This window comes from Strix aluco, chromosome 1 (genome assembly GCF_031877795.1).
Source record: "Strix aluco isolate bStrAlu1 chromosome 1, bStrAlu1.hap1, whole genome shotgun sequence".
NCBI lineage: Eukaryota > Metazoa > Chordata > Aves > Strigiformes > Strigidae > Strix > Strix aluco.
Genome location: NC_133931.1, coordinates 31,543,563 through 31,570,562, shown reverse-complemented (window position 1 = coordinate 31,570,562; position 27,000 = coordinate 31,543,563). Strand labels below are relative to the sequence as shown.

Sequence of the window (27,000 nt, the reverse complement as noted above, 5' to 3'; positions counted from 1 at the left end):
TGTCTAACCCAGCTTTGTGCCTCTGTAGTGTCTCAGGGACTACATTATTTCCAATGTTGTTGTGCCCTTTAGTCCAAATAACATCATTTTCTTGTGTTTCCCATCTGCAGCACAATGGCCAATAGCCAATCACAACGTTTTGCATTGAAATGGCAAGGATATGCTCTAATTGCCTCCCTAACAAAGACCTTGATTACATCTAAATTCCAGGATTTCTGAAGGCTATTTTTTCATGGCATCATCTTATTTGTTTCTGACTGATTACCTCTTCGGTGCTAACCTTTCACTCCTTTGTATCCCAGACATCAACAGAACATCTTTAATCCAAAATGAAAATTAGGGAAGGTAACAACATCTTAAGACACAGTTGAGTAATTTCTATATAGCACAGTGTTTATCAGCATAACAAGCTGTTTCTCTGAAAACCTGTGATAAGTGGTGAGGACTTCTTATGAAACACAATTGCTTTAATAACACAGCCTAATCCCTCTCCCCAAATCTTTGCTATTTCTAGAACTGCTCAGCCATATATTTGCTGTCTAGTGAAACTGTCCCAGCAGGTGACAAGTTTTTTATGTGAAACAGCAGCAAAGGCCATGTGCTGGGCCCTAGGATGGGTGTGAATTCACTTTTCAGGAATGCAGTTTCCCTTCAAATGAATTTACCTAAAAGGTAAGCTGAGGGAAGTTCAAAGTTACTACCTAAGATATCACCATGGACAAAGATTCCCTTGCAGAAGAGTCAGTGGTTTTACCTCTCCTCTCTGCTCCACTCTGCATGGAAAAGACCAAGGTGTGGGGTACAGCATCCCGGGCTTAGCTATACATCACCAGGAGATGCTTTCTATCACAGATTGCCAAATTCTGCCCAGTTCAAGGCAAGAACTAAGGTACCTGGAGTCCAGACGCAGGTTTGATTTTATTTCAGTGCTCCCTGTGGGAGCACAGGGGCTGAGGTGGCCTCTTCTCATGCCAGCTTGCTTCTCCTGTGCCAGGAGACATGTAAACAGGACAGAGGCAGGCAATGCTGGCAGGTCCGTAGCATAACCCATGCAGGCATTTCCCAGTGCCTCGGGAGACACAGGTGAAACGAAGTGTGACAGCACTCGCAGAAAGAATGACTGATTGGATAAGAGTGTGAGTGTGGCCCTCTAAAATCAGTGAGGCTTTCATCACCTGAGTCAGTCTGATTGCTTTAAATAATACCGTTTATATGCCAGCATCAGACTACTGATATTTCTAGATTAAGTGCATACACAAGCCAGGGAAATGGCAAATGCACTTTGTTTGTCAACATGAAAGCACAGTTCAAGACACAGGCATTGTCACTCACTCTAGACGTTCGTTCTGTAATTATCTGGCCCGTTTATAAAGTTTAGGAAGGAAGAAAATTTAATTTACAGTAAGACATAAAAAAGACCTTGAGACTACACAATTCATATTTCCCCCGAATTCTCCTGGAGACCCCAAGGATTGCTTTATGGACACCAGTATCCCAAAACGCTCCATTTCTGTGCTGCTTTGTACCACCTGCCTTACTGTTTTTGCCTTCAACACTATCAGTTCTGTTGCACTTTTCCTGTTTTGGAAAACCTCCAACTCTCATGACATTTTAAAGTGACCTTTGTATAGAGTGAAAGTACCAAATACTAGGCTCCTAATAGCATAACTGCATTTAGTTAGGAACTTAAAAACCCAAAGCTATCATTATTTTAATCCCAAATCTCTGGAAAAATAAGTGCAATTAAAAGTTCCGTAAGGAGAAGAGGAGGGAGATGGAGGGAGATGGCTTATGTCAAAGAAAAGTAGAAGACAGTAAATAAATAAATGAGGATTAGGTGAGCAGTCCTTTGTTTTTTCTTTTGTTACTGTTTCCAGATCTGGAAAAAACACAGTTTGTACCAAAGTGGATGTTTATTTCCTTTTCTCAAGGAAATATAAAGCTGAAAACTGATCTTTTATTGGAAAGGAAAATTTTCCATTTAACCTCAGAGAAGCATTTACAAGTTGCAGCAGGAAAAGCAAAGGAAATACAGACCTCGTTTGCAGCAGTAACTACTCCTTTGCCTGCAGCTCAGGGGCAGGAGTCCAACTCTGCTGGACAACTTCCACCTTCCCAGAGCTGGGCCAAGGTGGGCAGCTCCAGCAGCCTCACGGGAACCATGTTGTACTGCAACAGGAGGGAATGAAGAAGCTACAGAGGAAAAATCCAGTTTCAGGCCATGGCAGATTCTGAGCTGTAAGAAATGTGTTTTCAGCTCTCTGTAAGAGTCTAGGAGAAAAAACTGGAAGCTCACATACAACAACAGTTCACACTGTTCTTATGTAGATAATCTCACTTAAAATATGTGACTACAATTTGTTAGCAAAAGATGATACAAGGGGTATCACACTGCCTCCATTCCTTGTTAGTCACTGAGGACTTGGAGTCACAGAAACTCTGACACTCACAGAGGTGAGTTTTAATGGTAAGCCTAAAGATGGAGAATTTGTCCCTGCATCTAGGTTAACGACCAAGATAAACTCTTCCTTAAAACCACTGTCCATAAATCTCACAGCTCATATTTTCTAGAATTCATCCTGTTTGCCTTCTGGCAGCTGCCTCCAGTTAGCCTGCATCTACATAAAAGTGTATCCAAAGCTGGACCCAGTCTCTAGCTTTTTCAGTGATGGGTAGAGAAGAAAGGTGATCTTTAAATTTCACATTCACAGGTCATATCTGTCTCTTAACTATCTGCTTGGCCACACCAGTTTAGATTCTGATGTTCAGGATCTCTCTCAGCCTTGAGAATTTGTGTTCTTGACTATAAAACCAGGGAAAGGTTCACATCAGCACTGCTGCTCCTAACGAGCCAAAATAAACACATGTGCTTCTCACAGTTGTTTTAACCCCACAGAGAAGGCAGGGAGAGCCCTGCATGGTAGCATGGAGGTAATAACAAGGAATGAATAGTCCATGTGGTTAGAATGAATGTTGTGGTGTTACTGAACACTGGCTAATGGAGGCAAAAGTTAATAAGCTGTTACAGTGCTTTTTGATTAAATAGATTTCCAGAAGTCTAGGTTTGGTTTATCTGGGTTTTTTCTTAGTTAAAAGCAAAGTAAGTGCAATGGGAGGAAAGAACAGCTTAGCTACTCAGCTGGGTTTAGCAGCAAACTCTACCTAATGAAATCTCCTTTGTGTGCTTAACATTAAGCACATAAACGCTGTCCTAGAAGAAGACTGGATTGCTGAGCACTTTCCAAAATGAAGCCTTCTAGCCCTAAGATTTCTTGAGTTCATTCACACCTGCTCCACACTTTGTTTCACAGGTAAGAGCTCTGTTGGCAGAGAAACATGGAACATATTCTGATAATTGTTCTCCAGTAGCTGTTCTATTCCAAATAGATGCCAGAATATAAAAAGTGGTACTGAAAGAATTGTAAACATTTTGGGATGAGAATGAAACGATGTAGTGAAATCATAAGGCTGAGACAATGAATCATACTGAAAGTCAAAAATTCCGGTGGTAAAGATGATTTTCCTTATAGGAACTCTTCAGCAATAAAATCTTTCACAGGAAAGGAATACTGAATCCAGTATTGAATCCACTGAGACGTTTGTGGAAGCATGTTAACCCTCTCACGGAGGTGGATCAGTTGTGTTTCACCATTTTCATTACAAATAGCCTGACCACTTATGCAGACAGGTACAACAGAAAAGAAAGAAAACTTCAGTCATTCATGTGGAGACACCCTATTTTATGTGTTGAGAAGCTTTTATTGGATCACCACAATACTTTGGATTAGTTACACTATGGCTCTGAAATATCAAATTATAGTGTAGTCATTTTCCCAATAAAAGGAAATAAGAAAATAAAGAAGCACAGTGCATGAAGTTTTGGTCACTGAACTAAGCGGAATTTTAAGAGCCAGTCCGAGTCTGGTGCAGCGAGGGAATTTCTTCACACTCTTTCATAAACTCTAGTGCAGACAACTCCTTTCATGGCGCATTCCTAAGGCACGAAGGAAAAGATTAATATAAACCTTTTTGCTGATAGCAGGTGTGTCTGCTGCAGTAACCTCTGAAGTCAGTAAAAATCCAGATGTCATATTTTACTTCTTTACATATTTACATAATTTTTAGAGCAAACAGCAAAGATATTTTTATGTTACAAATGGAGTGGTTTCTATTTTAACATCTTCGGACTTAATTAAGTGGCATATAATGACCAATAGATTGCAAAATTAGGCTCAGCTTCCAGAAATAAATTTACCTTCCTTGGTATTATTGCTGGCTTCACAGAAATATCAGCCCCACCTAGTTTATTATACCATGGGCCACGAACACTTTCAATTTTAGTTATTTTGTGGAAGCAGAAGTAGCCTGGGTAGTTCAGAGGTCAGGCTTCTGGCCTAAAAAACTTTGCACTTATGAGTCACAAAATATTTCTCCTGACCCTCTTCCCCCAGTGGCCTTCAGTGTCTCCTGGTGACTCACAGCCACAGGACATGTGTGACAGAGGCGATGGGACAATGAAAAAGACCTTATTAGTCTGCAAAAGATGAGGTATCCTCCACAAACCTGTTTGAGGCAAGGGGCAGATGGCAGGATGCTGATGGAAGAGAGACCCCACCTCTCTGCTTTTCGAAGATGGTTTAATAATTAGAAAAAATTTACACAGAAATGCAGCCATGAGGAGATGCAAAAGCAAATCACCCTTCCAAATGTACCAGAGCTTAAAACAAAATGCAGTCAGAACAAGCTAGCATATAAAGGTGTAATGGTGCTGATTTCAAGCAAGTCGCCAAAATTAGTTTGGCTCCACTCTTTAAAAACTTTAATCAACAAGGCACTTTCTTTCATTCAAAAGTGAAATCTTAATTTTAATAACAACGCTTACAGCAAGGGTCCCTAAAATTTGTTATCACCTTGGCTTGGCCAACCCGTTTCTTTCACATGGCTGCTAGGGAAAGGCAGGTTGTACAGGGTATGAGGGAAGGCCAGCATTCCCTTGTTCCCAGGAATGGCGTGATTCCCTCACCACAGCGGGCATTTTGGAGGAGCCAGTCCCTGCTCCAGGTCACCACGGAGGCAGGAGTGGGCACAGAGGTGCTGGCTTTCATGCAGTAAACCTCAAGCACCCGCTTAGTGTGCTCAGCATGCTCACATGGAAAAAGCAAACAGAGGCATGTGAATTGATGGGCTTTAGTAGAAAAAGATGTGTGAAAATGTGTAAAATCAGTTTTCTAAGGTAGACAGGCTTTATTCCAAAGATATGAAAAAGGAAAGAGCCATTCCAGGGACAGCAATATCCAACTTGCAAACTTTTATTTGCATTTCACAGGTTTCTGCTATTTGAAAACCTCATTTCATTTAAAAATAATAGTATTGAAAGCAGTAAGTACACTGTCAATTTATGGCAGCTCTGCCAATATAGTCACTTTAAAAACAATTTGCTGTATAGAACAATATTTCCTTCCAGCCTGTTTCCTAAACTTGGTTCCCTTTTTCTCCCTCTTAATTTATCTCATAAGTCAGAGAGAAAGCCAAAACTGACAGTCTATTTAGACAGAAGCAAACTGAAGGCTGCATTCTTCTGACCTTTATCAGCATACAAGGAATGTGAACTTACCACCACCATTTTCCCATCAACCAGTCTTCTCCTTATTGTGGTCTCTTTGCCATTCCACTTCTGCACTTGCACCAATGACCCTTTCTCCAAGGTTATGACACTCTGCAAAGGCCAAGAGAAGAGTTTCAAACTGCAGTCCAAGATTTGCAGATAAGAGTAGCAATTCATTTTATGTTCAGCAAGATCTGTGTTCTTGGCTAATGACATGTTTAGTAACATTAGTTTCAGCACCATACTATTTCTTCTTTCAGTGCTTTCTTTGAATAGTTTGGAAAACTCATAGTGCACTAAGGGGTTAAGAAAAAGTCCTCCTGGTGCCTTTCTAGGAGATGTCCCGACCACTCAGAGATCATCAGCCCCCTTACCTTGACTTTCCGGTCATCTGCTGTTGTTTCATCAAACTGCTGGCCCAGCTTGAAAGAGATCATCGTATTTTTGAAGGTGCTCTCAGTTCTGATGGTTACTATGTCCCCTTTCATACTGATGATCACATCAGGCTTTGCCAGGCCACCTAGTTTCCGGGTAGCTAAGCCCACTCCTAGAAATTTGAAACAAAACTCTGATTATATTCTACCAAGCAAGAAACTCAGTATCCTTTCATAAATCTTCAGTGGAAGAATAAGGAACAGCTTCTTCTTCAATAATGCCTGATACAGTTCAGACGCTAATTCTTCAAATGTGGAAGTATTGTGTTCAGAGGCTGAGGCAGTCCAAGTTGATAGAGTGCACCTTCAGCAAGAAATAAAGATACACATGAGTATACACTTGTGTACATTTAGCTAAGAAGAAACATGGTTACAAATCTGCATGAATTTGTGTAGAGATAGAATGGGTAGAAAAATTCAGAGGAAAGGTCTATTTCTCATAAAAGCTTGCAAAAATCCTTTTTAAAAAAAAAAAATTCTTGACAAATCTGAGAATCTGCACTTTTGTTAACCAGCTGCTGGAAGAAACCAGATAATGAACTGCCAATGTGATGGTACTTGTTCATTAAAACATACTGGAGATTGGGCAATTCCGAGGTTGCTACTAACAACCCTTAAGGATCTTTACATCTGAACCTCAGTGAAAAGTACAAGTACGAAATACAAAAAACATTGAAGTTTAGGAGCAAAGGGCTGCAGAGAGCTTCAGGGAAAATCCCATGTCAAAAACCTTTTATATTGCCTAGTGCTTTTCAGTCCAGTTCATTGTCTGCAAGTTGCGAGGTCTGAGGCAAGTTAGAACGAAGGCCACTGAGGATGTATTGCTGTTTTATAAAAGTAGAAGAGGGACAGCTTGAGTTACTGCCTTTGTTAATGCTATGCTATGCTCAGATGAAAAGATCCATATAAAAGGGTATAAAGTTATCTGTAAAGTATAACACTATTTGCAGTAATCATTCTATACTAAACAATTCTGTTCAAATCTTCAGAAAAATATCTGTAGCCAGACTTTCATTCCACATTTACTCTGGTTAATTAATTAACTGCAATTCTTTTGTTATTCAGTTTAATATTTCAAATAAAGGGAAACAGTGTCTCAGTGAATCATTTATAGAGCAAAAGCAATGCTGTAGCTGATTGTCTGTGCACTTGCTATATAGGAATGAAGCCAGCATTAAAATGAAAAACAATGCTTAATTTATTACATTCCTGGCATTCTTCAGTAACAGATAGATTCATTCATAGTATTTAGACCTCTGAAGCCAAAGTGTCATGAGACATCAGCTCCATTATATATTGTAAATTATCAGAAGTCACGAGTTTAATGGTGCTGTCAAGAGAAACATAAAAAAATGCTGCATGCCCATAGATTCTTCTCATTACAGAAAAGCAAATTAGATCAGGTCAGTTCAGTTAGACAGAAGTAAATTATTATAGTAATTCAGCACCTACCTCTCTGTTTTCCCATTTTAGATGCTAAAGGAAAGGAATTAAATTATGGTACAAAAGTAAAGTTCTTTTGTGGCCAGGAAGAAAGCACCATCCATGAGCAAAGTATAAGATGAAGAAGAGACATTCCCAAAGAAAACTTTTTTTTTTTTAAAAAAAAGAACGAACATTTCTCACCCAATTCTTTCATATAGTCATCAAAATTTTCACTGGAGACAAGTTTCCAGGTTCCCACAAATCGGTTACACATCGTGTAGGCTTTGCGAAGCAGTGGTTCTGCAGAGAGAGGCAGTGGCCACAGCAGATCTTGGTGGGAGTCAGAGAGATTGTGTGCCTGACGCAGACCTCGCTGGCCTCCTTTTAAAGATTCCCTGTCCCTGTAGCAGTCAGGACAGGCCAATAGGAGAGGCAGTACCAGGGCAAGACAATGTGCACCTTGTCCAAGGCAGCCGTGTCAGTACCAAGGCTCCGGGTGACGCCTGCCTCGGCTTCCTCCACTGAATAGATCAGGACACTGAGGGGTGTGGGGGGACGGGGACTTGAGGTTACCACTGCATCCGCCGAGCAGTCAGGGGACATTGCAGTGGAGTCTCAGCCACACAGAGCCACCAAGCACAAGAGCACTGCATCCATATGCAACCCAGCTCTGACTGTCCTCCCAATGCCATTCTCCTGCTATTACCATATAGAATAGAATAGAATAGAATAGAATAGAATAGAATAGAATAGAATAGAATAGAATAGAATAGAATAGAATAGAATAGAATAGAATAGAATAGAATAGAATAGAATAGAATAGAATATTTCAGTTGGAAGGGACCTACAACAATCATCTAGTCCAACTGCCTGACCACTTCAGGGCTGACCAAGTTAAAGCATATTGTTAAGGGTACTGTCCAAATGTCTCTTAAACACTGACAGGCTTGGGGGATTGACCACCTCTCTAGGAAGCCTGTTCCAGTGTTTGACCACCCTCTCGGTAAAGAAATGCTTCCTAAAGTCAAATTTAAATCTCCCCTGGTGCATGGAGACCACTCCCATGTGTCCTATGACTGAATACCAGGGAGAAGAGATCAGCACCTCCCTCTCCGCTTCCCCTCCTCAGGAAGCCACAGAGAGCAATACCATTATTGTCACCTGTCTGCTAGTCAGGTACATTAAAGCCATGTAGATTTTGAGGAGGAGCTGTCAAGAAGCTGCTGTACATAGTGGGGTTTTGGTTTTTCTACTTTCATGATCCATCCTGGAAAGGGTCTGTGTGTTTTATGATTTAAAGGCAGAACTGAATTATACTGTTGTGTTTTCTCCCTTTGCATCAGTGCAATGATCCTATGCTGTGTGTTCTTCCCTGCTCATACCCAAGGCAGCACCACAAAGAGAAGAAACAGCCAAATTTTGCTGCCTCCCTTCTTCCACAACAGGGCATGTTCAGAAGATCAGTGCATCGGTGGAGTTCAGCTCCTGTGCTTGGCAGGTGGATGGCATGAACAGAGGCTGAGTCATTAAAGGGCTTATTCTCAGTTCAAAGTCATTTGGTGAGAGGTGAGAAGTTTTACTGGGTTGGGAGGAGGGCATATGCTGCTCTCCTTTTGTCTTTCTGCATCTGGATAGTTGGCCTGTCATAGAATTAAGGGCAGATTTAAACCATCACAGTCATATAAGGTGTTGCATTCAAATGTGTCCTACTATTGTCAGATTTCTTCAAGTTTCCCTGCTCCCATGAAGAGGCTTCACATCCTCCCTCGGTTTACATCTCCCTTGTACTGGGGAGCCCAGAACTGGAACCAGCACTCCACGTGTGGCCTCACCAGTGCTGAGTAGAGGGGAAGGATCACCTCCCTCAACTTGCAACACTCCTCTTAATGCAGCTCAGGACAACACTTGCCTTCTTTGCCGCAAGGACATGTTGCTGACTCATATTCAGCTTAGCGTCCACCAAGACCTCCCAGGGACTCTCCTATAAAGTTGAGTTTGAAAGTTTGAAAAGTTTGAGTGTGAACATTCAAAAACTTCTAAAAAGATGTACATTTAGAACTGCTGTCTTGTGGTTAGTAAAAACCAGACATAAAGAACAAATCCATAAACCATATGTATATTTGACAGGCAGGAATTTAAAGCACTGTAATTCAAGATACCTCAAACTATCTGAAACTATTTAGTGTGAGACCACATCAACTGTAATTCTGTCCTTACCCTTCCTAAACCATCTTCCTGGAGATTACTTGCTACATGAAAGGATTATATGGCTTCTTTCTTACTTGTGTGAACAACAGTTGACTGTTTGTCTTTTTTGCATGATTACGCTTTCTGGGTTGTGACCACTTACAGGGACTTTTCAGATATACATTGTAAGGATGGATACTGGGATTATAGGTAGTAGGACCAAATTTCTAGTGTTTAGAGTTGAAAGAGTGAGATGGAGCTGATGCTGGGCCAAGGAGAGTGAGTTTGGTTCTCGTCTTGAAAACTGTCATATGCAAGAAGGGGACATGCTTAAACAGGAAACCAATACAGCCTGAGCAGTGAAAATATTGTAGTCTTTGGATTATACTGTGGTTGTGGGGAAATAACAAGGTCTTAAATCACAAATTTTGGTTGTGTTTGCAAAATGTTTTTATCCCATCAGTCATAACATCAGCAAGGGTAAAATGAGCAGAACTTCCCATTACTGCTCAGGTCTAATTACAGTCCAATGTAGGGTGGGAAAGTCTAGAGTGATTGAAAATGAAAACAAAGTAAAGAAGAACTCCTTCTCCTCCATAGTAGGAAGCAGATGCTGTTCCTGTAATGTGTAAATAAATGTCAGGTTTTGAAAGTCCTGTCCCCACAAAGTTCTTTTAAAGCAGAGATGCATTATATCACATTTTGTGTAAAGAATAGCTAGCTCTTTTATCTAATCTCTGGAAATGAGAAAGCTCCTCCTAAATGAAACCATTATTTCTCAAGGAATAATATGAAAATATTCTACCATTGCTCCTCAGGCATTCTTTGTTCTTTCATTTAATTGTCTTATCCACATAAAGGCACTTTAACAAGACAAGGATGGTGCCTTTGGGAAATAAAAGATGATTCGGACTTTGTAAAATCAGGCCCAAAGAAATTCAAGAAGAGCAAATTAATCAGAATAGAACAGCTATACTGCAGTACCAGTAACCTTAAGAACAAAAGTGACAGAGAATTATTTATACAGACAAAACCCCAGTCTTAAGCAGTCTCAAACAATGTTGACATTGCTACCATCTATCTCTTTGTCACTAAGAAAAATCAGCACTTTCATTTAAAGCACTTATGGTCTAGAAAGAAGAAGAGCAGGGAATTATATCTCAGTAAAAATAATATCTATGGAAACTAATTTTTTTTTCAAGCTTAAAGGAAAAAAAGTGTCAAGGATTGTGAGTATGTGTGCTAAGAGGGGGCTTTGATTCCCTTTTTCTGCTTAGCATTGGAATAAAACAGGATTTCAAGTCAATACACTTGGAGATTGTGAAGCAGCACTAGAGATAAAGGTAAAAATTGATAAAAATGATGAAGTAAAATGTAAAGAGACTATTTAAAGAAATATAGAAAATAAATTTATATCAGTTTCTTTAAAGGAAATGTGATCTGAGCAAAGTCAGTGCCAAAAAAAGTCTAAATTAAATTGCTAGGAGAGTAATGAAGAAAACAGAAATAAAAGCAGAGAACAGAGGCCAAATGCCTGCCTCGCTGTGAGGACACTAAGGATGTTTTAACACTGACTCTGTGGAGCTGAGGGATTGACTCTGAACACGAGGCCAGCAGTTGTCTTCTTCCCAGTAACTACACTGGAGGGTGCAAACAGCCTTTTGTCTCCTTAGCTGAGGCATCCCATGAGACCAGACCAAGACTGCTGGGGCCGAGGGAAGGGATGGCAGCCTGGGGCAGACTGCAGAGCTGGGTGCACACTGGGCTTTACTGGCCAGGACACAACAGCACTCTGAGTTCCTTCCAGTGGAAACAGTGTTAAAGGAAAAACAAAAATAACAGAAAGGTCAAAGCTCAGAATAAGCTTTGCTTCATCTTTCTCTTGAGCTGCTAAAAATTTGTGGGTTTTCCTGCTGACATCCAAGCAATCTGTAAAGGAGTAGTGAGTGAATATGCTGACAGGCAAAGATCTCCTCTCATCATTCAAGGGTACCTGCTGTGTTAAGCATGTCACCCACAAGGTTTGTAGGGGTTTGCTGGGATCCTTCTTTTTCAAAGAGGAATGCTATGGGATGGTTTCTGATTTTTGGAGAATACTTCAGCACTATAGAAAAGAGAGGGGGACCTGTGCTGCTCTGCAGGCAAGGATGATACAATAACCTGCCTTTACCCCTTAGAAACACGTGCTGTCACTTCCATCCAGGCCTGAGAGCACACACCTTTGTTTGCTAGAGAGGAATTACCTCAATTTATTCAAGAAGTCACAAGGTTGCTGCCTTTTTTAGTGAAAAAATTTTGGCCTTCTTCAGACAATAAATTTCAGACATGTTCATATTCTAAGAAAAGCATCGCTAATACTTCATATTATATAATGCCTTGTTAAACTTTATAGACAGAATGTCTTTATTGACATTTCCAAAAATTGAAGTTTGAAGTGGCTTGATTCATTTACAAAGTCTGAGTTCATTCACCAGGTACTAAAATAAATGGTGATGCTTTCAGAAGAGATTACCTGCCTCTGAAAATTCAGGCTGTGAAGGTTACAATTGTAACTGCAGGCTTTTTTAAGAATGTAAGATTTCTGGATAAAGAAGGCTGCTATATGAATATTGGAATATTGGAAATTTGACCTCTGCAATATAGGATTGCCATATCTGTTGACAATGGAGTATATTTAACTATGGGCTGATCTTTAAATTAGCTCTATATAGCTTATTTAAACCAATGTTGCTGCTTCTTATGATCATCTCTCATACATAGGTTTTCTGCCACTAATCTGTAGGTTTATCCTGGCTTTTGTAAATAATTTTGGTTCTTGTTAAGCACTATGTAGATTTAGTGTTGTGTATATGGAGTGCTCTGAAGCATACTTCCTTCCCCTATGCAACTGCTGTCTTTAAACTGATGAGATTTCACAACCAGTGAAGCCAAGGTAAAAACAGGGGAGCTGTCTGTCCATGGCTTTTTTAACATTTTCTGCAGAATTTACTGATAGTCTTTTGGAACTGCTCTTAAATGACTCCTTAGTTCATCCAGAGTGTAGAAGTCCTCCTTTTCCTTTTCCCTTCTCCAGCTGTATTAATAGTGCAGAAACTTGGGAACAGTCTGAGTCATGCAGAGGAAGGTTCAAGTGTATAAGGTCTCTGCTGCTGGCAGTAGGGACTCAGCGCTGTTGCCTCTGACAGCTGACCTCAGGAATGTCAGGAATATGTGGAATTTGGTTCACAGATCTTAATTGCAAAGCTTGAGATACGCTTATTTTCCTATTTTGTGGTTACTGCACACATTTTCAGACTCTTCTTGTCCAGGCTTTTCCTAGACTTCTCATTATTTTTGTCCTCATCTTGAGTCTTCTCAGTCATAGAAATCAGGGCTTCTGTGGACGAGAAGTTTTGAAATAGGAGGCCAGGCCTAAGGGCAGTAGAAGGTAGTTCAAGAATAAGAAGAACTGAAAAACATAGTGTCCAAAGGGCTTTGCATCTAGAGAGGCTTATGTTCCCAAGACTGGTCTAACCTAACGAGCTAGTAGAAAATGCATATAGGTAATAAAGTAGGTTGTACTACTAGCAAACTTTTACAGGCCTTTAGTAAGCCTGAGAGTACTTTTTAAGCTATGATTCTTAATTCAAGGCTTTTTGTTTAATCTAGGACTAAAGGAGGTGTTAAAGAAAGGGACATTAACAAAATAATCAGAGCTGAGAGCTACAGGCACCTATAATCTCACACTTCAGGTGGAAGAGGACAAGATGAAACTGCTTCAGATGATCGCTGTGTTTAAAATAGTTGGAGTTTGTGTGAGGAGGAGGTGACTGGTTCCCTGCTCATGTTGGAAGCCAATGCTGGGCATCCACAGTAATCGCCCTCCTCCCTGTCCCAGGAACAACACCCTTCTCTCGAAGCCAAGAAAACCACCTCTGTTATTCTCCTTGCTGTGCACAGATTCCTTGCACACACAGCACTCACTGGAGGAGGTTTTTGTGTTCAGGTCTACATCTATCACTGTCACACAACAAGTGCCACTCCCTGGATCGTCTCCGATCCTCTTTCCGCAGTGAGATGAGTCACAGTTACCAAGTGTGGTACCAGCTCTCACATGATACTTTCCTGCACAACACCCCTTCCCATATTGCATCCCCCCAATCCCCTTTCTGACAAACTCCAGCACAAGCACAGGTTGTAGAAAGCTGAACATTTTATTGAATAGTCACAACAAATTAGACTAGTTGCATGTAACTGTTTTAGGAAATATCTGTAAAAAGTACAGTTCTCTTTAAAATGGATTTTTGGAGTTTTTCTCCTTCAGTTAAGTTGTTTTTCTCCAGCTTTAAACATTAGTCCTGTGTGAAGATGGCTTCATGCTTTTTCATAAACTCTTTTGCAGGTAACGTTATTCATGGTGCATTCCTGGAAAGAAAGACAAGTTTAATCAGCTTTTAACTCTCACTAAATGTTTGTTAGTCAGAAGGTAGAGAATTACTTATCCATTGGGAGGCAGTGTAAGAAAAAATTTGCATTTCTCCTCCTCTAAAATGAATTACCAAAACAGTGAAACTCAAGTTTGAGAGCTTCAAAAACAGAAGTCTGAAATACAAGCAGAGGACTGAAAGAACATCAAAGGACTGCTCCAGCAACCCCCAGAGGATTTCTGATCTCCCCTTAAAAACCTCTAAAGAAGGCTCCTAGGACCTTCTATAGAGGGTGATTAGACTCTGGAGCTGGCCATTAGTCTTTTTTCCTTTCACCTTTTGCAGCTGTGGCTTGTCTTCTTCACACACCTTTGCATAATACGTACCCACACATACACACACAGAGTCGTACACAGCTTTCAGATTTGCAGCTGCTGGCGCAGGCTCTGCGTGTTAGGCTCTGTTCTCATCTAAATTTCTGTTAGATCAAACTCTGTTTTGTTCAATCTTTCTTAATTAAGTTTTTAATAAAAACTACTTCTATTTGTTCTCCTCTGGTCTCTATCCAAAGAAATTTAAATATTAAATTTATAGACACATTAATTTTCTCTAGGGGAGGGCAGAACTCTTCAGGAATTTCATGTATGTGTATCATTTTGTAGTATGTAGGAACCTCAGCTGCCTTTTATGGACACAGTTCAGTCCCCTCCCAGTTTCTTCAGTGTGTCTTTCCTAAAACTGAAGAGCACTGATGAGAAGCCCCAAACTGCAGGTGGGCTTCACTGACATCAACTCAAGCACAGTACTCTTTGACCAGATAACACCAACAAACAGAGCTTGGATACAGGTTTCTTTTTTTTGTTATAACATCATATTATTGACACAGTTGTTGGTGTGTTCCCACAGATGGCTGTTGACTCTCTACTGGAGATGAACAGGAGTATTTTACATCAGCACAGAGTGGACATAATTAACATGGACTTTGCTAATGCTTCCTCTATACTGCCAAGGACTTAAGGATTCTGATATATAAAAATTTCCCTCACCAGGCTGTTGGGTTTTTCTCCCTACTCTTTCCTAACCATGTCTTGCTATGAATGGAGAACAGGCACCTCCATATCATTCCATAAGTTTAACAGCATTTCAGTTTTAATATATACTCCAGACTCATTCAGAGAGACTGCTCGCCAAGTGCACAGAGCCCTTTCAGATGTTTTCCCTCCCCATGTTTGAATCCAGTATAATACACCATGAATTCTGCACAGTGAATTCAGTGACTGAGTAACAAAAATGGACTCACCACCACCAGGTTCCCATCCATCACTTTTCTCTTTATGATAGTCTCTTTTCCGTCCCACTTCTGCACCTGGCTCAGTATGCCATTGTCTAGGGTTATGACGTTCTGCCAAAGAAAAAAAAAGCAAAGTGAGGCTGTTTCATCAGGGTGCTCTGGCCTGAAGAGAAGACTGTCTCCATGTCCAAACAGCACTGAAGCACAAAGCATCCATAGCACTCTTACTTTTGAAGGCAGCATTTCTACACTGGATGTTAAAATCACAACTCCGTCCTCCTGCTCCCACATCCCTTTTGAGAGATACATTTGGAAAGTGCTGGTTTTGTACTCACCTTTGTTTTTCTGTCATCTGCTGTGGTCTCGTCAAACTCTTCACCCAGCTTGAAAGAGATCTCTGTATTTTTGAAGGTACTTTCTGTTTTGATGGTTATAACATCACCATTGATGCTGATCGTTACATTGGGCTTGGCCACACCAGCCATTTTCCTGGTAGCAAAGCCGACACCTGTAAATAAGTCAGGACACTATGAAATTTTTATCTTTACTCAATGTTTTTATCTTATTTGTTGAGAAAAAAAAATACTTCAGTGCTGATTTTCCTATTACTTTCCAAATTTTTTATTAATTCTGTGTTGCAGAAGTTCCTTTGTAACTTCTCACTAGCTTGGTATGGTTATAGACCAAGCCGGGTGGGACGACATAAGGAAGTTATCTGCTCTGTCATTGTCAGAATTTTGAAGACTGAGACAAGATTTTAATGCCGGATATTTGTTCAAAATAACTGCAGTGGTTTGTATAGCAACTTGTATGCTAACTGTATTTAACAGTAAATAAGCAGAGATATATGACAGTTTCTAAGCCACAAAAACAAACAAACAAACAAGAAAAAAAAAAAAATCACTTTTTATATTTATCAGTAGCTAGGCTGAATAAAAGGAAATGATTAAGAAGTAGCTGGCAATGGTTATGTCCTGAGTAAAATCTGGGGTAAAGATTAAGAGTGCAAGAGTCGCACTGAAAGCTGTTTGAATGCTGCATGTCTCAGTGAGTATTTTACCCCTAATCTCCAAATAACCCCCCAGTTTTTTAGCACATACTGATCCAACCAGTGCAAGTTACACCATACTTCCCCTACACTAAAAGAACATGGAAACCTTTTAAAGCCCAGTTTTAATTCTAAGCAAGAGTCTACACTTTCAGAGAAGAGTGTTATCCTTCAAATCTTTTGCAAGCATCTACATGAATCCATGTAATTTTCTTTGTTAATATTCACTGGAGGCAGCTACAGAGTTTCATTCACTATAATAGCCATGACAATTAATAAGTCTCCTAGTCCAGTAGCAATATAAAGTTGCTTTTACACATAGAGAAGCTTGCTGCATTCTAGCATTACACCGCTTTATATGTCCAAGGATGAACACTAACCCGCACAAAATATTGCAGTGGCATGTTTTACTTCCATTTGTAACACTACCAAGTAGACATGCATAGACTTGGCTTACCTGAATCTATTTCTTCCAATCAAGGTTTTTTTACATTATAGGAATTTGACACCACTAATTCAAACAGCCAAGTTCTCCAGTCTAAGACTATCTGATCAAAATAGTTGGACTAAAACCCTCTCGGTAAACAGCATAGCCAGAAAAAGCAAGGAAGAAATAAAGTTCAAAATCAGCATTCCTTCCCTGTCCCAGATACAACAACTCCAAATAACAATTCTCACCCAGTTCTTTCATATAGTCCTCAAAGTTTTCACTAGAAAGAAGCTTCCAGGTGCCCACAAACTGGTCACACATTTTGTCAGGCTAGAGAGAAGTCTTCCACAGGACCAAGCAGAAATGCAGGACAGGAGGATAGTATGAGCTCCAGGAGATCAGGAGTTATCTTTAAAAAGGAGCCTTGGCCACATGATGTTTTAGGATGACCAATGAAGAGGGAGTCCCAGTGCCCAGTGTTTTCCTTCCTCCCCTACCCCTCCTTTGCCAGTAGGTCATAGTGTTATTATTCATATGCCCTTACTAGCACAAAGATCAGTGTCTTGGTTTTATTTAATTATTTTTGTCATTCAAGAACGCTCTACCTTAAAGGCAAATAATTAAATCATATTGTTTTTCAGAAGAAAAAGGTAGGCTCAAGCCACAGAGGGTTATCTCCTCTCCCATACCCTTTTCTTTCATTTCAGTCCACCATATCAAATGGATACAGCTAAATTCCTAGACTGTAAGATCTGAAAGGCTTGTTGGGATAATTTAGTTTCCTTTCTGCACCACTGCAGTCAGACATTTTCTTCAGAGAGGCACAGAATTACAGGAAGGAGTAGATTTGGGGCAGAAAGAGAGAGTGCTGGTGGCTGTAGAAGGGTAAGGCAATAAAATTTCTTCTTTGATTGGGATCTCCTTATCATCGCACCACCTGAATCAATTGACTAATAGGTCTGCATTCTGCTTTTATGTGATGGAGAGGAGATATAGGGCTTTGTGAAAAGCAATAGCAGATGATTTCTCTCCCTTTTGCTCCTGTGCTTTCTGAAGACCCATGTTCCAATGATTAGCATTATGACTAGTTATAACATAAAGCTAGGCTCTGGTATCGACCCACCAAAGGTCCCTGGACACTTCATTTGTTTTCATGCTGTCCAGGTAGTAATCTGCTTGATGCAAGGTATTACAGGCCTGACATAGTGAGGTCCACCTTGACTGATCCCTTAAGCCCTGTCATAGCTCAGAACATAAAAAAACTGTGTCAGAAAGCAGTCAGGCAAATTCTTATATGTTCCTTTCGGCTGTAACATGCTATTTCAATGGCAAAAGCAGCTAACAAGTGCAGGCTCCAGTCCCAGCAGTTCTCTTCAGGTGGATTTCCTGGAAATCCTCTGCTGGTTGTTAGGCATCAGATATGTTGGTCCACATACTTTTGTACTTGTTGACTTTGTAAGTAACAACACTGTAGAAAAATCATTTATATAGGATTGTAAGATCATAGGGAAATTTGGAAGGAAAGGGAGGTCAGGAAGTCTCCAGCACAGCCTCCCATTCAGGCAGGGCCACCTCTGAGCTCAGGTCAGTCTGTTCAGGACTGTGCCGTGTTGGGACTTGGAAACCTCCAAGGATGGACCCAGCACAGCCTCCCTGGGCAACCCACACCCCTGCCCACCTGTCCTCCCAGGGGAAAAGGGTCTCCTTATCTCCTGTCTGAATCTCCTTTCTTTCAGCTTTTACCCATACAGTCTTGTCGTCCTACCAATCACTGCTGTGAAAAGCCTGGCTCCAACTCCTTGGTCACTTCTCCATAGGTATTGGGGGCTGCTCTAAGCACTCCCAAAGCCATTTCTTAACCAGGATGAACCACCTCAATCTCATAGCCTCTCCTCACAATGCAAGTGCTCCAGCCCCCTGAGCATCCTGGAGACACTCAGCTGAACTCACTCCAGAACTGCATGCAGTACTCTGGATAGAGTCTAATGAGTGCTGAGGAAAAGGGGAATAATCACTTCCATCAACCTACTGGCTGTACTCCTGTTCATACAGCCCAGGGTATTTTTGACCTTTGTGCTACCAGGGCTCAGCTCACTGCCCACCATGACCCTGGGGGCCTTTTCTGCAGAGCTTCTCCCTACTCAGTGTGCCCCCAGCCTCCATTGCTTGTACATGTATTAGTTACCCTCTTGTGCCTTTAAGACCACAGACTGTGGGAAAAACAGTTCTTTTTTTATCTTTTTTTTTTTTTTTTTTTCCCCTAGAGTAGCTAATCTTAGGTTTGGTCTATTCTTTTTTGAGTTTTTACATATTTACTGACTTTGGGCTAATCCCAAAATAAATAATACAATGTTCTAATTATTGAAATGTCTGATGCCTTTCCTGATTGGTTTTCTCAGCATATCACATGCTCAGGTCCACTTTAAAAGGAAACTCAGAGAGGCCCTCAAGTTTGTGTCATAATCTTGGGGTTTTTTATTTAGAATTATTGGCTTGAGAAACACTGTATGATGTGTGAGCAGTTTGTAGGAACTTGAAAACTTGAATTCAGTAAGTACTTAATGAGTACCTGAAAGTATCAGATGAGGATTGCTGCAGTGCCCTGGATAAAAAGGATGCAATCTGGCTGAACTCAATTCTTACACTTTTCTTGCCTTTTGGGAACTGTTCTGTGTGTGGCTTACTACAATTAGCATTCGTTTCTTTGGAGGGGGAATAGGGCTTTTATATTAAAAACTATAGCCTGAGAGAGGGGATTGGCCTTCCTTTGGTGTTAACAGCTGTCTGCAATGCTTGTGCTGCTGAAAGAGTTTTTTGGGAGAGAGGTGAAGCACTTGTTCCATGCAAATCAATTTGGGGCAGACAAGCGCACCCTCCCTAGGCAGTCAATTACTTGCACATATTTAAAGTGAATCTGAGCTATTTGTAGATGTCTTGCAAACATGATGACTCAGAAATGCAAGAAAGCCAGCTTGTGGGTTGACTTGCTTATTTACTTCAAAGCAAGCAGCTATCTGGAAGCAGGCTCATGGCTCTCACTTGGGAAGTATCCTACCCATGGCCTCCTTTCCCTTGGGAGAGACGTCCAGTGACAAGAGATAAGCTTGTGGCTTTGATGTCATCTAATATAAATCCTGCGTGCTCTCTGGGGCAAGACCTTAAGTCATACAGCACTGCTGATAAAGGCTGAAGTGCTTAATGATCATGAAGAAATCAGTGGGGCTTCTGAGCCTGGAAACTTAGGCAAACCTGGGATTCCTGTCACTTGCAGAATTGTCTTGCCAGCAAGAGCTGGGCCAGTTGTCTCTATAGTTCTGCTACTCTTTGAATCAAAAACTAGGATGAAAAGGTAAAAAGACATCCATGCTCAGTTCCACACCTTATGCCGTAGCGGATTATTAGTCTGTTGACAATGAGTTCTGTTGCAAATTTTCTTAGAAGCAATGTGGCCTCTATGTGGGGTTATTGATGGCACAGATAGCAATGACCATAGTAAGAAAAAATAAATTTTTGGGGGGAAAGTTCTTAAAAATAGGCATTTTCCCCTAAGCAGGGAAGGAACTGTGGCTTCATTCACTGCAAGCTTCCTGTTCAGACACAGTAACATTTATGGAGAAGATGGGCTATAGCAACTCCCTCATGCTAGAAAGGAGGGACAGTGTCATACTGTCAGGTACTCCTGTACGTTAGACCAAGAAAAAGGTTTCCCTAACACTTCTCTGGCTGGATACTGTAGTTTTAAGGCCCCACAGGAAGGGTGAGCTAATGCTGGAGACCAGACAGGAACAGGTAAAGGGATGCCCAACTCTGCTTGCCAGCTTGCTACTTTCCTTTCTGATGTTTGAGACAGCTGAATTGCCTTAGACTTCTGCTTAGCCAGGAAAAGGTATAACTACAGCTTCAGTGCTAATGATGTAACACACTGACTTTACAAAATACTGGCTTTAGTTGGTTTGAAAGTTCAGGAGGTCAATTTGTTTTCAGTGGTTTTTGTCTCTCTCCTGAGGAAGGAGGTGAGGAGACATGAGCAGGTCCTTTTTCCTCTGCTCAGCAGAACAGTCTCCAGTTGCTCCCCAAGCACTCGTGGCTGTGGCTTCAGGCCTTGTTCAGGACTCAGGGCACTGTTGCAAATGGTCACTTTGCTGAAGGAGTCAAATTTTGTTAGCAGCAACAACAAATCTGTTGTTTCCTTGAGTGGTTACTGTCACCTCTCTACCCAGTTACACTGCTGGGCTGTGACATTTGGAGACCTTAGCTTGATTGGCCCCAACACTTGATTTTTACTTCTAATGATTCTGAGTTCTGGTATTTCCTCCTGGACTTTAGACCAACCAGTGAGTACTCCACACGCTTAAATAGGCTTCCAGTATCTGCAAGTAGGACTGTGAAAATAGGAACATCTAACAGGTGTTTCTGAAACACTAAGCTAAGTTTGTGGTAAAGCTAAGAGCAGAAATGAAATCTCTTAACTCCAAGGCATAGTAAGATCAAGCCCAAAACAAAACCTAGTGGTTGAGACCATTAACTTGCAAATAAAATACGCATGATTACATTTTCCGAACTTGCGTTAAAGATGAAGAAAAAAATGCAGATATATCTGGAGGGAATGGCAGGCCACTGGACCCTTGCCTTGCTGGGTTCTCATGAGAATAGTGTTGACAGCTGAGAATCAGACTTTTCTCAGCAAATGGCATGACAATAATGTATGCTTTCAAACATTTGTGGCTCATGCCAGGTGACTGCTGTTCCTGAGTCAAAGACTGACTTCTCATACACTGCTCTAACATGTATGTGTTGCTTCATTCCTGGAGCAAGTCAGTTGGCAGTGTGAATCTCATCAAGCAATGCTATGGATTGCAGTGAGTGAGGCAAAAGAATATTAGAAAAGTAGGGAAGGAGGAGTATTTGCAAATCGGTTTTCTTTTCATTGCAATGAGATGAGATGTGGGTATGTTAGCTCCTACAGGCATGCAGGTGGTAGACTTCCAGAACATAATATGGGCATTTCTGTATAAGAATACTCGCAATGTCAGAGCTCCACCTCAGATGTGATATATTCAGCAAATGTCATATTGAGATTAATGATAAACCTAATTTAGTGACTTCTGAAGGTTTGTATGAGAGAAGATCTTGTTTGGCTGGCTATAATGTAGGCACTGCAGATGTTTCTACCCTAATTTCCCTTGTCTAAAGAACAAATTTAAAGTTGTCTAAAGTTTCTGATGCTCCAGTCTGTCCAACTAAGTCAGCCTTTCTCTGACTCTCACTTTGTTTTGTCCATGGACTTCATTTCCCTGGATTTGCCTCAGAGCACATAAATCCCGCCTGTTCTCCCCCCACCCTCCTCCGAAAGACGCTTTTCTTTTGTTACTTCTTTATCTCTAAACTTCTCTCTAGATTTAAGTATTGCGGCAGACTTGCAAATGAAGAAAGTAATCTGTTTTCCAAAGCACTTTGGGATTTCTTCCAGCAATTTGAAGACTTGCTAATAATGTTCCGAAAAATCCCTTTGTAGTTCTTCCCCAGATGCTCTTCTGAATTATCCCAGATCATCCATCTGAAACCATCTTTGAAGCATACATCTGACCAAAGCAATAAGACCATTGGTTATATCTGCTTTGGGACTGTCCAACAGGACTCCATTCTGGTTTTGCCTCGTTACTGCAGCCCTTACGATACTGCCTGCACAGAGCCAGGCTTGTGTCTTATTTCCATGCAGATCTGCATTTAGAATCCTTCTACTGGTTTTTTTTTTTGTTTGTTTCTTGCTAGATATTTTTTTAGAAATCTGAGGAAAAATCTTCAGATAAAGATCACAGACTAGTGCATTTTGGTAACATGTAATATCTCATAAGTTTAAACTATTCCTATCAGTGGTTGTCCTTTTAACAGTTGCCTTCTTGTGAAGCAAGAATATTCTCACAATTTCACTTATCTTCTCTTTCTAAGAAAGCTAAAGAAAGAACAAGACTAAAAAGACCCTGTACAAAACATTTAAGCTTTGCTGAACCTGCACTTTGAGTAAATATACACGTTTTCCCATCCTTGTTTCTGCATCTCTTCACTCTGCATGTGGCAGTTTATTGCTAATGATGTTTTAATCTAACAGTTTGTTCTGAAACTTTTGGAGATCTCCTCTTGTATTTGCCAGAAAACTATCTGTTATTACAGATGCATTTGGACCGCATCCAAAGACCTATTGCTCCACGTAAAGGAAAGGAAAGAAAATCCAAGTATGAAATGCACTGATTTCAGAGACAAAGCCTTACCGAAAATATCCCTCTCCCTCTACGCGTGGCCGAATCGCAGGTGGGTGTGAAAGCTGGCAGCTCTCCCGGCTCTCTGCAGTGCTCTGCGGCTGACTGCTGCCCCCGGGCGCTGGGACCCGGAGGGAAGGAGAAGGAACCATTTGCAGAGGTCACCAGCCACTGCCCAGTCACGCTCCTTGCCTAGGCCAACGGCCTCTTACAGCTGCCTTCTCTGCAGCATTGCCACTGAATTTCACTGTCACAGCCACCTCGTTTCAACTCATCTTGTACCAGATAAGGTAGGTTAGGATTCAAAAGGATCTCTAAGGAAAGAAATGCGGAGGGTTTTCTAAAGCAATCTATCACTCCTGTCCTTCCTGCTCTGGAGAGCTGTCTTGCCAGAAACAAGTCAACATTGCTTATGTTCAGCGTGTAAAAACTCACATCTCCAATCAGGGACTGCCTATAAAATGCATTGCTTGATGTCAGGTAGTAAACCAGCTCCTTGTTCAGGATGCTGCAGAGGGGCTGGAGGCACAGAGGATGGAGTTTGCTGTTGCACATGCTGCATCCCTCCCAGCAGGCATCTTCAGCAGATGTGTCAAGGCATGTCCCTATGGCTCTTTGTGCCCAAATCCCTAACCACAGCCAAGCCTTAGTTTTGGTATACACAGAGTCTCTAAAGCTGCTAGCGACAATAATGACACCTAGTTGAACCCTAAAATGGACCCTTCAGCCCCCAATTACTTTTAAATCCTCTCTGCCTTCTACTTTTTCCCCTCTGGAGAACCTCAGCACAGCTGGCAGGAATGGGAATTTATGGGTCTCTAGTGGAGACAACATGATCTTTCAGGAAAAATTACATCTTCAGCTGTCCTTCTCAGTACTGGTAGCTGTTTCATTGATTTACATTCCTTGTGCTTTAAAGGAGGTTTCTACTTAGCTCAACATCTTCCCAAACTCCTCAGACTACTAAAGACCAAAGTGCTTCTTCAGCTTGTAATTGCTCATACTGTTGGTTTTGACCTATTAGAACACTGTGAAGAAATAAACAGATGTGGAAGCCTTGTCCCACCCTAACATCAGCTATTTGTATTTGCATGCTAGCTATTGTAATACTGGTGTGGCATTGCTTCATGGAAGCACCATGCAGGAGTTAGAGCTCCAGTGTCCCTCTGAGCTGCTGACTGAAGGCCTGAAGCACTCGAGACCATTTGCAGAAGCACTCCCTTTCCCCACAGCAAGGGGCCTGCTATCTTGGCTACCTTTATTTGTTTCAGAGCTTCTGATGTTTCTTTAAACTATACTGAGTTCTGCCATTTCTCTTTGGGTGGGTTGTTTTAAACACTTGGTGGGGTGTTTGCTCCGTCATGAGAGTACAGCAGTTTATGCTGCCTTAACAGGGGCTCTCTGTACACACTTTTGGTAGCATGAAACTCCTGGTGGAACCACCAATGCAGTGTACATGAGGAGACCGCAGCACATCTTCCCAGACAAGAACTGAAGAAATGGGACAGCAAGTGTGGCATGAGGCTAGACACATGCTCTTTTTTAACAGATGCCGTTTCTTCCTCAGCCCTTGCAGGTATGGCTTCCTCATTCTCTCATATTGTTTTAGTCTTGCTGTCAAATTATATAATCTGAGCATAATTTAATTGCTTTTCTGATCTGATATGGCTTTAGGTTGTACATATCCCTTTTCTAACAGTACTTTCTGCATTAGTTTTTTTTAACATGAACTTCTGGTAAGCCAATACTAACTTGCTGGAATTATGTTAAAGTATTTGAAAATCCCTTCTGTCATTTATAATTTACTGCCTGCCTTATTGCTCCTTCAAACCGCTTATCACAAGTAAGGCATGACCGTGCTCTCCTCCTGTGAAGAAGTCCCCTGCAGTTGTAGCACCTCAGGTTCTTCCCCTGCCTATATAAATGACACACATACAATCATCAGTGGTGAATGGCAGAAATGCTGCTTTTGACTGTTGAGAATGACTCCCTGGGTCACAGAGCCTGAGCCAGGGATATCGGTTGTTTCACGAACATTCAGTGCACTTCTGTTGTACAGAAATGGGTTTGGTAGAAGAAAATAGTTTACTGTTTATGTTGCACTGTTGTTCATCCAGTTTCCAGTTATTGCCTATGACTTGTTTAACCTATAAACATTTGCTTGTGACTAAATACATGATAAGTTGCTGCTGGGCTGGTGTATACCCAGAAAAAGCTATGTTTTCTTCCAGCTCTCTTCAGTTCCCTATCCTTAAGGACATGAACCCAAAGCCTGATGTCTCCTTGCCTTAGCCTCCTGCAAAGCCTGTTACAGAAGTGTTGTGTTTATCTGATTTTCAGTTCTCCGCCTATATTTTATAAAATGCTTTGAGCTGTTAATACCAAGGATAGAGGTTCTCAGAAAATATGGTGAGTAGTTGTAAATAACTTTCAGGCCCATGTATGAAAAATTTTGACAAAGATGAATGAGATTTCATGTGTCACTTTACTGTTGAAAAACTAGACTCTTGTTACCTAGCAGACCACTGGTTAAGCTAGAAAGGAAAAAAAAAAAAACCCACATCTATTTTTCCTGGAATTAGTCTAGTATTTGTACATTCAGCTTGTGTCTGGGGCTGCCTAGGGCCCATATTTAATGGGAGAAGTAGAGTGCCTCTTGCCCAGAAGTGGGCTAGTGTGTTAGTGGGAAGAGGGGTACACAGGTTTGAATTCCCTTGGGCTGAAGAGGCTATTGAAGCTATTGATACTCAAACAGTAGGAGAGAAGGAAGTTTTGTTCAGCTGGTTGGTTACTTTTTTATTAGTGAGACAGTTGTCTGCATCTGCATGGAGCAAAAATATGTTCATGGCTGGTAAACCTTCGTGGAGGTTCCCACACATGGAGAGAGCTTCAGAGAGATGCTCCTTCTCTCCCACTGAGCTGGCATGGGCATTTCTTTCCTTTGCATGGTGGGTAGTGGAGATCCTTCTCTTTAGGACATACACTTCTTCATATGTTGAATAAAGCAAGTTCCCCATTTACCTTGGCATTGAGATTTCTTCCTCCCAGAATTCAGCTTAAGTATTAAGCATCTTTTTTTTTTTTTTTTCTTTTTTTAATCTAGTATTTACTGTTCCAGGTAACAAGTAATTATGTAGTACAACAGCATAAATTTGTATTCTTCTGGTACCATATCTCGATCTCATTTATGGAAATCTCTGTCATAGACTGACGTTTATGAAGAGGGAGTACTTTACTGCAGTAGAGATGATGAATTAAGTTTCATACATGAAGCCTTTAAAATTAGTTCTCAATAAACCTGCTTTTAGGGTGATGTTCAAGGTGCTCATCAAGTTAAAAATAACAGACCATTCATATTCCTTCCTACAGGAAGATGAGCTTGTGAAATGGGAAGACACTAGCACAGTCAGAGACCATTGAACACACCTTCATTAACTAGCAAGGTAGTTAATGACAAGAAAAAAAGAAGCCGTAATTAATCCTCGTTGAAACCTCACCTGCTGTTAACTTGGTTCTCTTTTTGTGGGATGAGTTGAAGGAAGGGCTCAGATGATCCCTTTGGTAGACATAATCCCATTTCAGATAGATTTTTAAGAGATACAGGTCTCTCCAAGTACAGGGAAAGTGGCATTATTGAGCCGTGAAGGACTTGATGCTGCAGTGGACCGCTGTGCCTTGAACGAGATGCTTACATCTCTGGGCAGATTCCACACATTGCAGCAACAAACAATGCAGTATGAGTAACTATGATGATGGATGTAGACACTGTGAAAATAAGCTTGTAGAAAGGACTCTCATTGTGGTGAGTGTGGTGTTTTAAATCCATACCTGATCCCTGAAATGCTAATAGAATGTCATCAAATATTGCTGAATTAAACATATGATATGATATACAATGCAGGAAAACTTATTAAGTC

General features: G+C 41.0%; 2 protein-coding genes across 2 annotated transcripts; both read right to left on the bottom strand.

Annotated features, from left to right (window-relative positions):
* Nucleotides 1–3,738: 3,738 nt before the first annotated feature.
* LOC141932867 (myelin P2 protein) lies at nucleotides 3,739–7,807 on the bottom strand. The gene is made up of 4 exons (XM_074847078.1): nucleotides 7,666–7,807; nucleotides 5,980–6,152; nucleotides 5,615–5,716; nucleotides 3,739–3,994 (listed from the first exon to the last, which is right to left on the bottom strand). Exons 1-4 carry the CDS (start codon nucleotides 7,736–7,738, stop codon nucleotides 3,944–3,946), a joined length of 399 nt encoding a protein of 132 aa, XP_074703179.1. The 5' UTR covers nucleotides 7,739–7,807; the 3' UTR covers nucleotides 3,739–3,943.
* A 6,018-nt stretch (nucleotides 7,808–13,825) lies between these two features.
* Nucleotides 13,826–17,227, bottom strand: LOC141932859 (fatty acid-binding protein, adipocyte). The gene is made up of 4 exons (XM_074847066.1): nucleotides 17,075–17,227; nucleotides 15,684–15,856; nucleotides 15,358–15,459; nucleotides 13,826–14,055 (listed from the first exon to the last, which is right to left on the bottom strand). The coding sequence occupies exons 1-4, from the start codon at nucleotides 17,145–17,147 to the stop codon at nucleotides 14,005–14,007; spliced, it is 399 nt and encodes a 132-aa protein (XP_074703167.1). The 5' UTR covers nucleotides 17,148–17,227; the 3' UTR covers nucleotides 13,826–14,004.
* Between the last annotated feature and the right edge of the window lie 9,773 nt (nucleotides 17,228–27,000).